The following is a 10,840-nucleotide window of genomic DNA, read 5'->3' on the forward strand; positions in this document are numbered from 1 at the left end:
GTTAGAATTTTGTTAAGGAAAAATCAACAAAATTTTTTAGGCGAGAAAAAAAAATAGTCTAACATGCAAATAAATTTGTAATAACAAAAAAAAAAGGGAAAACTGGAGATATATTAAGTACATAGTTTTATTTCAGTGTCAAATAGTTTGTATATAAAAATGTGAAAACTTTTAGAATGATATAAAAAGTTGTTAAACTTGTACAATATAATGTAGAACACAGCAATGTACAAAATAAAAAATATAATACTGTATAAAATATAAAGTTTTCAGATTTTGATCTTAGTGTAAAATGTTACAAATTCTTCATTGTATATGTTTGACATGAAACCTTGATAAATATAGAACAATAAGGCACTTCATTGTAAAGTGTGTAATTAATGTTACACATAACCTTCAACAACTAAAAAATAGTACAATATTAATAAATGTATATCAAAAGTAGTAATGAAAATCCATAGCCTCAAATACATTTTTACAAATCTTTAACTTCTTTAACATGGAATTCATCCTTTAATTTTAGTAGAAAAAAATCCTATTAACCCTCAGAAAAAGTGTGGACACAGAAAAAGTCTTCAACTAATACTGACCATGACTGTACCTGTTAAAGATAACAATTAGTTTCAGCTTTTTATTTAAACATATCACAATTAGTCCTCTGGAACAATATCAACAAATATTTGTTCATGTCTGGCAGATTCAACTCTGGACTTAACAATGACCACGTCTTCAACAGGAGCATCATAGGCATTTGTTTTGACTTCAGCAATTTTGTTGACAATGTCCATACCTTTCAAAACCATGCCAAATACTGTGTGATGGCCATCAAGCCAGCGTGTCGAGGTCAGAGTGATAAAAAACTGACAACCATTTGTGTCTTTCCCTGAAACAAATGTTGAAATATAATTATTAAGAGTTAATAGATTATTATAATATTTTTACATCCACTTTTAATGTAATTCTTACACAAAAATCACATTCTCTAATTTATATATATAGCTCCTTTATAGTTAAAGATTAGCACATTTCATGTGAACTCAAAGATGTCACGGATTTCAACCTCACTTTAAAAAAGCTGGCCACATACATGGCTTTGGTTGGTTTGCTCTTCTTCGAATATGCCTGCTTCTTTTCTTTGATGATGGCTGATCTCCTGCCTCATATCTTTAAATTTGGACACTCACTGCTTCATGCCACAAGAAGCGATCGAAAGCTAGCATTTCCTAAACATGAATGTCAATCTCACATTCCAACAGCAAGCTCTTATGAGTGTCTTTGTAACACGTGTTGATCCCTGAGGGCACTTTCCTGCACACAGTTCCTTCCCCATAAAAAAAAGTTGTTTCTGGAAGCAATTTTCAGGAATACTGACTAAATGTCAAGCCTATTGTGATAAGAAATTTTTTTTATAGTGGCATAGATACTGTTCATCTGTGACAGCTGTAAGATTTCAACATATGTTATATGGTCAAGCCAATTCATTTGGTGAATTTTCTTAGACATCATAGGTGGAAGGAGTTTAGTCCTGCTTCCCACCATTTGAAATAGGAAAAGGCTTAGAGTATTATTTGATGTCTTGGACTCTAGCTTGCATGTCATCATGATATTGACAAACCATTATTATGAATTAATTGGGGAGCCTATTTGGGGCATGATTTGCCAAAGATCTTCAAGACTACGTAATCAAATGCTTTGGTCAAATCTATGAATGCAGTATAGAAATTTCAATTTTGCTCTCAGCATTTTTCCATAAGCTAGTGGACTGCAAAAATCATGTCTACCCATACCTCTACCCTGCCTGAAGCCACATTGACTCTCCAGAAGTAGGCCAGCTTCTATGCAGTCTATTTAGCATAAACCTAACAAGAATTTTGACAGCAATGGCTAGGAGGTATAGGTATATACCATGATAGATTACGCATATCTGTTTATTTCTAGCCCTCTTGTAAAGATGAATTTTTAAAAAAGTTCAGAAGGCATCTTTGAACTCTTGGAACAGTTTCTTTTGTCCCCACATTATCTGGTAGATCTCCATTAATTTAGCTATCAGTTCTGAACTGCCAACTGCATATAGAGTTGTTAACAAACATGATGTAGCCTCAAGGCATAAGGAGAATAAATTAGAAAAAAAAAAAATTGCAACAAGAAGAGTTAATAAGAAAAACTATCCAGGTAAGTTTTGAATAATTAAGTCTATATATTTTATTCTTGAACTGGCTTGTCTGAGATCAGTTGTGAGAGGGTTCCAAACCTTTGGTTTACTGAAAAGGCTAGCAAAAGGTAAGTTTTGAGAGAAAAAATGCAGCATCATAAGAAGAGTTAATTCTATGAAGCACAGGGCTCTCTGAGGGAAATGGAAAGATCAGTTCACTAAGTTACAAAGACATTTCATTTTTATGTGGAGTTTTTTCACCATTTTTTTCATATTACGCAATGTCTTTGATTTCAAAGAGGAAGGATGTAGTATTTTACATGATCACAAAAACCCAGTTGCAGCTTGAATATTTTGCCACATCTGATACAGACAAAGCCTTGTCCACAGAGGTCTTTGTTCATATGACAACAGTTTTAATAAATAGGGTAAAGTAAATTGTTTATAATCAGACATTACAAAATTTACAATTCAGGCTAATTGAAAAATTGGATTTCTGTTTATAAAAAAAAACAAAACTTATTTTAGTTGATCATATTTTTTTTTTCAGGTTTAAATAACTTTGCTGAAAGCTTATCTAGCTATAAATTTCAGTCAAACCTGCATTAGCCATGCTCACCCATCCGGATGCATAGTGGTTCAGAGTAAAGTTTTCATCATCAAAGTAGCCACCATAGATACTCTTGAAGCCAGTTCCGTCTTTCTTGTCAAAGTCTCCCCCTGATTTGGGAAAAGCATAGACAGACATTTAAATGTAACAACATGACAAAAGTTTCCAAATTAGACTAATACATGCATGTAAATCACCAATCAATTGATGTTGTACTCAAAGATTTCAACACTTGTAGCCTTTACTAGTCAAGAAATCAATATCCAAATGTTTCCCAGGACAAACAGACAAGCTTTTCATTTTGATACCCTTACTTTCACTTTTGTTTTTAGTTCAAAGAAATGTTTAAATGTCAAGTAGAAATGACAAAATTATCTTTTTATTAATTATTACCAAAAAAAGTAAAGTTCCCCTTTCACACCTTTTGATCTATAGGGCAGTTCTTCTTCTTCTTCGTTCTCTATAGGGCAGTTGATGTAAAGGTTATGTTTCTGTGGCCCACGGTTAATGAGGGTATCATGTGGCCAGCACAACGACCAACGGCCTTTACTTTTGCCACTAATTTCAGGTTATTATTAGAGCTGGGTGGATTCAGAAGTGCCCAAAGATCCTGAAATTAACACAAAAAATCCCTAGTCGTCACCAGGATTCGAACCTGGGACCTCCGTTCGGAAGACAAGCGCTTTACCGTTCAGCTACCGGGCCTCTGATTATCCCCCAAAGTATTACAGAAATAACTGATTCATACGCATAATAATAATAATCATGGCAATGTCTTTTATTCTGAAGATTAAGGATGAGTGCAGTGTTTCACATGATTAGCAAACCCATTTGCAACTTGCATATTTGTCCACATACATAGTATTACATTAATTATGACCCTGTTCAAAGATATTTCAGTTTAAATAAGTATTCTAAAATTGCAATAATCAATGGGTCTAACTTTTTAAAAATGGGAAAAAAAAATCACTGAATCACACCTTGAATCATAAAGTCAGGAATCACTCTATGAAATTTACTCCCCTCATATCCATAACCATTAATGCCACTTGCAAGTTCCACAAAGTTTCTAGCAGTCTTGGGGACAACATCACCAAAAACAGCAATTTCTATAGTTCCAGCACTTTCTCCTCCAATAGTAATATCAAATGAGACTTTATCAGTTATCAAAGGCTGTTGCAAAAAGAAGTAAATACATACTTAGTCTACCAAAAAAACACACTATTTTAAAATATTTACATGCTTAATTTCTTGTAGATCTAAATTTAGCAAAATAGATCTAAATGTTAGGACTTCTATCTTGCAAAACTTTACTGACTTTACAAGGAGATAGGCCTACAAGCACCCATGAAAAGAGTATTCAGAGCAAAATGGTGAAGGTGCAACTGAGAGTGAGAAAATGTTAAACCAATTTAAATTTAAAATACTCAATACTGTTTTTTCTTTTTTCCATTTTAAAATGCACTATTGAATGACTATTGTAATGACCTACAGATTGTTGAAAGTACCATTACTTGGCCTATCTGAGTCTGAGATAAGCCTTTTTTTAATGGACCCATTGGATTATGCCATGATCAACATGACATGCATCCTACTATGAGTAGGCTACTGTCTATAGTGCTCCCAAATATCTTGTCCCTATACTGGGCCTATTAGATACTTTCTAAAAGGGCGTTTTAAATTTTATGAGTATGAATTATTATAGATCTGGGTCTATAATTAACTATAATTTTATAAATACCACTATTATTATTATCAGTATCTAGACATTCTAGACTATAATATATGGACTTTTTAAAATTTTAATTAGTAATAGACCAGATATCTAATTGAGTTTAAATTTAAATAATTTTTAGTAACAAATAAATCATTAAATCTCAGTATCAGTAGTAAACTAACGTACATTAATGACATTATTAATAAAATATAATTTATTAAACAATTACTAGACAGTAGACTACACTAGACTTAAGATAAGACTAGCTTCTAAGCTTGTGACTAGATTGTCACTAGATCTAGAATCTAGTAAAGACTAGTAACTACAGGCTGAGTAGACCTCTAGTCACTAGACTGACTCTAGTCTATATCCTCTCTATGAAGTACGTAATAATTTCAAATAAAATGTACTTGCCCTAATTTCTTCTCCAAGTCCAAGTGCATAGACAATAAAGCATATTAAACATATTAACGAGTTCATTTTTTACTAGATCTATAATTTCTTGTCCAGAACTAGAGTCTAGCCGCTTAACTAGCGTCTAGTCACAGTCTAGTGTAACTCTACTCTTAACTCTAGGTAGAAACTTATTTAAGATCACTTGACTATATATATATATATATATATAGATAGATAGATATCTAGACACATCCAATAGTGTGGGAGATGAGTTGCATGAGTTGCTTGTTCAATCTTGGACTCGTGGCAGCCTCGATGTGAGCGGTGCAACAATCCAATGGTTCTCAGAAGCATATAAATCTATTTAGATCTACTTGTTTCTGCTGACTCACTGGGGCCATGGCCTATTACGAGGAGGTGGGGGGAGGAAGGGAGTTATCGAGAGTAATTAACTACACAAATAACACAGCCTACGACTTAGTTGGATAAAAAGTGACTACCCCAGGCCAATGATAACTTTAAAATTAATCCTTTAAAAAAATATCTTATCTAAGAAGGAAGAACTCCGCACTTACAACTAGCCTATATCTCTCAATGACGTAGAAGTTATTAATCTCATGTCTTATTCGATATCGATCAAAATACTTAATTACCAATTGTTAATTTTTTAGTTAGTTAGTTAATTTTTAGTTGAATCCTGTTTTGTTAGGTAGGTGCAATAATTGTTTAAAGTTTCAACTTGATCCGATAAAGTGTGTGAGAGAAATAACGTGTACAATTATCTATAAGTGGACCAAACTCTACATATTTAGCCATATCTGTGAATTTTATAGGCCTATTGAAGGACTAATTTCCCTTGTTGGTATCAAGCAAAATAATTAATTACCAGTAGCCTACCTAATTGATTGAATTTTTTTAAATCGATTTATGTCGATTTTTGTCTCTGCCAATGAATAATTATGTCAAGTTTCAACTTGATCCGAGAAATGAGTATGGGAGTAATAACATTACAAACTTTTCACCAGACAGAAAGACAGTCGAGTGAGTTGATAAACGAATTATAATAAAGTAATGACATGAATCGAAGACGTAGGCCTAGGTCTGAAATACATTTAAAGTTTAGCTTCTTAAGAAGATTTAGTTGTTCAACTTTTTTTTTTCAAGTAGGTCCTAGATCTATGTAGGCTACTCTATATACTGAAATCATAATTACCATGTTACCATGGTGCAGTGCAGCCGTACAAGTAGGTCTAACCGTTACATTTAATTTCTTTAAATAGTAGGTAGGGTCTAACAGGTAAATGTAATATAACTTAAATTAGGCCTATTATTTCCGGATTAGGCAGAGGCCTATGCCATGGAGAATATGCTATTTCATATAATGTATAGCCTCTAAATCTATGGCACTAACGATAGGCCTACATATTATTATGAATTATTACATAATGGTTGATAAATTGTGGCGATTTAAATGTCAGTTCGTCTTTGCCCATGCATGTCCACGCAACAATTTTATGTTGGTTTTGTTTTACATGTTTCAAATTCTCCATTAGATTTGAAGATAATTACACCCAAATCCATCCCGCAGGATGACGGAGGATTGCGGCGGTGACCATTGGTCGAACGACAGTCCAGAGAGCACATCACACTGCTGGGCAGTCAACTGCCAAAAATCCTAGACCTAACTGAATCAAACGTTATTACATAATTACCTTTTTTAAAGAAAAAGGTACGATCTTTACATTGGAATGTCTTTACATTTAGTTTACTCATTTTTTGTCATACACTAAATTAGTCTTATTGGCTGGAGAGGAGCCCATCAAGATGTTCTTGAACCCGGAGTAGTGTGATATTTACTTGTGTAGCAGGCAGTGGTTACGTCCTATAGTTCTCGCAGTACTGGTGATATTTACTTGTGTAGCAGGCAGTGGTTACGGCCTATAGTCCTCACAGTACTGGTGTGATATTTACTTGTGTAGCAGGCAGTGGTTACGTCCTATAGTCCTCGCAGTACTGGTGTGATATTTACTTGTGTAGCAGGCAGTGGTTACGTCCTATAGTTCTGGCAGTACTGGTGTGACCCGGATACTCTGTTCTGCCTCATCGTGGCACCTGGGTGGAAACGGCTACTTGAGGGGGTAGCTAGGCTAAATGAATGGCAAAACTTAACTCCCTTGGGGATGCCCACGGGTAGACGAGAGTCAACTTCTTGTACTGGCGGGGTTGTAAAAAAGTCCCCACGAACACGTCCCACATCCATGCGCTGTTCCTCAAAGGGACCGTTACACAAATGGCGGGTCCCGCACAGTTAGTTGGTACAACGAAGGAAAATGGCGGAGGCTCCCGGTGCCCTCGGCCTTCGGCCATGTGCAGCCAAGCATGCGTCGGGGGCCAAAGGCATTGGAAACAGCAATGCTTTACATAGGCATTGACTCGGGTCTCTCTCAAACAGAACTGTGTTCTCACAGGTTTTTTTTTTTTTTTTACTGTTTGGCGTCCAAACAGGGTTTTTTTCAAACTTAGGGCTCGAAGAGCCTTCGGCTCAGCCTTTGGACATCAACAAGGTACTGGTGTGATATTTACTTGTGTAGCAGGCAGTGGTTACGGCCTATAGTCCTCGCAATACTGGAGTGATATTTACTTGTGTAGCAGGCAGTGGTTACGGCCTATAGTCATCGCAGTACTGGTGTGATATTTACTTGTGTAGCAGGCAGCGGTTACGTCCTATAGTCATCGCAGTACTGGTGTGATATTTACTTGTGTAGCAGGCAGTGGTTACGGCATATAGTCCTCGGAGTACTGGTGTGATATTTACTTGTGTAGCAGGCAGTGGTTACGGCCTATAGTCATCGCAGTACTGGTGTGATATTTACTTGTGTAGCAGGCAGCGGTTACGTCCTATAGTCATCGCAGTACTGGTGTGATATTTACTTGTGTAGCAGGCAGTGGTTACGGCATATAGTCCTCGGAGTACTGGTGTGATATTTACTTGTGTAGCAGGCAGTGGTTACGGCCTATAGTTCTCGCAGTACTGGTGTGATATTTACTTGTGTAGCAGGCAGTGGTAACGTTCTATAGTCCTCGCAATACTGGAGTGATATTTACTTCTGCAGCAGGCAGTGGTTACGTCCTATAGTCATCGCAGTAATGGTGTGATATTTACTTGTGTAGCAGGCATTTGTTACGTCGTATACATCTGGCCATCACCTAAATTAAAATTTAACTTAATACTAATAGTCCAATATTTAAACTACATGCTTACATATTACTTCCTAGTGTGTCTTAAAACGAAGAGATATTAATTAATAATATCGTTTTATCCCGTGCTTTTAAGAATGTGCACTTATAATACTGTCTCTAATTCAGTCACAAGAAGCACTGTCACTTGATTTCTAACATCAATTCGGTCCAACACCAAGCCGTGTTTATGCCATCTCCCATTTAGCTCGAGCCTGTCACACGAGTCCTGGGTTGGATCCCCCTACTAAATGAAATATAGATGTTAAATGTTTTCTTGGAGGTTCAGCGAGAGCATATTTAAATTATTCCGATAGCGGATTCCTGCGGTGGTTGATTTTGAAACCAATACGATGCCAATGCCCAAACATTCTCATCGTATGACCTCAAAACCATCCATTCGAAGTTTGTTTGTTTCTTTGTTTTCTTGCGGTGGTGATTTTGAAACCAATACGATGCCAATGGCCATACATTCTCATCGTATGACCTCAAAACCAATGAATTCCAAGTTTGTTTGGTTTTTTTTTTGTTTTCTTGTGGTGGTTGATTTTGAAACCAATACGATGCAATGCCCACTCACTCACATCGTATGACCTTAGAATTTAGAACTATCCATTCGAATAACTTTTTTTTAAAAAAAAAGGTACGATCTTTACATTGGAATGTCTTTGCATTTAGATTACTCATTTTTGTCACACACTAAATTTGTCTTATTGGCTGGAGGGAGGCCCACCAAGATGTTCTTGAACCCAGGCCCACGGGTACCTTGCTACGCCACTGTACTTGCACCACACCTTGGCCTTTGATGATAAGTTATCAGCGGCATGGTCATAATTATTCTAATCGCACTTCTATCTCTCAAATGATTTTCACTACTTGCACCACACCTTGGCCTTTGATCATTACGTCATGCGCAGGGTAATATTATAATATTACATCCCCTACATCCAATATATAGCCTACAATATACAATATATTATAAGATTTCTAATCAAGAATGCAAAGTGGAAGAGGAAACACTATAAACGCATTAGTAACATGTCAAAAAATTTCAAAAAGCATTCTACATAATCGGGGATGATATGACCGATCACCAGCATATATATAGGCCTATACATATATAAGGGAGAGTGGGGATGGACCACCATTTTTACTTTTTTACTAAAAGTTACATAAAAACATAAATAACAACAACTCAGAGATGCACATAATAGTCGTGATATGGCCCATCCCTTTCCATCGTTCTTTCAGGATTAGCGGCTCTGTTGAATTAGAGTTACTTTATGTGGACAAATATTTGTATAATAATGTAAAGGATTTTAAGAGATTGGGAACGGCTGCAAGGGCGGATCAAGAACTTTAAAAAAAAATAAAGGGGTGGGGGTATTAGTTTCACATCGTTAAATGATTGAGAAAAAAAAACTTTTAAGATGAAGGCGCTGATCCCACGGAATTTACCTGGTATTTTTAATAAGTCTAACTTAGGCATGTAATGTCTAATAAATATTCAATTAGAATGGGCCTATAACTGTATATTTGTTTTTATTAGGCCTATAAACATTTCTGGAGACAGCCTAGACCTGGGCACCACATTTTCACATTCTCAGAATCGACACATCACGTGATCCAAATAATATGCAAAGTACTGAATGTATTGCCAAGGAAATGTTTCTTTGTGTCGTGCTGTAGACGTCTAGGGTGCATGGAAGTGATATATATGTTCCTGGTTAAATACAAGACTCTAGCAAGATGAGTTAGACAGCTGTCTTGTTATACAGAGGAAATGTTCACTATTTCTAGAAGTTTTCAATTCATCTCATCTGTGCCTTCACTTTCGATGTTGGGGGGCTGGGACAGCTCGCGTGACCAAATCCCTTGACTTGAGGATTTCTTCCTTTTTGCCTTGTAAAGAACAAATTCATTTGTCTTCTTTGCCTGGTATCTGACACTCAGCCTTTTTCTGCACCATTTAAGCCTACTCTCAAAGACGTGGATTCTTCTTTCAGGCTCGGCGCTCCGTGTCCAGCTTTCACAACCATATAATATAGAAGCACACAGAGGAGAGACTACTTTTGAAGATACAGTTTTAAGGTTGATGGGAAGCTGATGTTACTCATTGAAAGCCATTGAGGCTTCATTAGTCCAAAATTAACAAATTAATGCCTGAAGGCATTTAAGAATGAAACTTAACCCTCTGTAATTTGCAGCTTGTGTTTGTAGTGCAGAACTACCATGGGAGAAGACAACTTAGACACGCAATACACTGAACTAGGAAACATTATTAACCATAAGAACAACTTACTTTCATTAAACATACAGTGATGCCAATATTACGTCCCGCAATCATATCTAGCCGGATACGTGGTTCTACCGGCCCTCCAAACTTCTGCCCACGGTGCACACAATGAAGCCGCTTGGACTAAGGATGTTCATTCAGAGTTGACGATAATCTACTTCCTAGTCCAAACCTCCTGCAGGACGCCTGGGCATGGCAGCGGGAAGGTTATAAACAAGACATGGGCGTAGCCGGGGGGGGGGCGCTCGTGATACCCCCCACACACGAAATGAATCCCCCCCCCCTGGGGTGGAATTTTTGACTGGTGTTTTGCTTTCATTTTGTATTTGAGGAGATATTTAATGTTAAACCATCAACCATCACTTCCCAGAGTAGCCAAAATGGGGTGGGGATGTTTGAGTTTACCCCCCCCCCCTATTTTTTTCTTCAATG

The 10,840-nt window shown here is 36.6% G+C and overlaps 1 protein-coding gene across 1 annotated transcript; it reads right to left on the reverse strand.

Annotated features, from left to right (window-relative positions):
• Positions 1-109: 109 nt before the first annotated feature.
• On the reverse strand, positions 110-5,099 carry LOC106061014 (peptidyl-prolyl cis-trans isomerase 6-like). The gene is made up of 4 exons (XM_013219059.2): positions 4,894-5,099; positions 3,743-3,935; positions 2,753-2,872; positions 110-883 (listed from the first exon to the last, which is right to left on the reverse strand). Exons 1-4 carry the CDS (start codon positions 4,957-4,959, stop codon positions 651-653), a joined length of 612 nt encoding a protein of 203 aa, XP_013074513.1. The 5' UTR covers positions 4,960-5,099; the 3' UTR covers positions 110-650.
• Between the last annotated feature and the right edge of the window lie 5,741 nt (positions 5,100-10,840).

This window comes from Biomphalaria glabrata, chromosome 7 (genome assembly GCF_947242115.1).
Source record: "Biomphalaria glabrata chromosome 7, xgBioGlab47.1, whole genome shotgun sequence".
NCBI lineage: Eukaryota > Metazoa > Mollusca > Gastropoda > Planorbidae > Biomphalaria > Biomphalaria glabrata.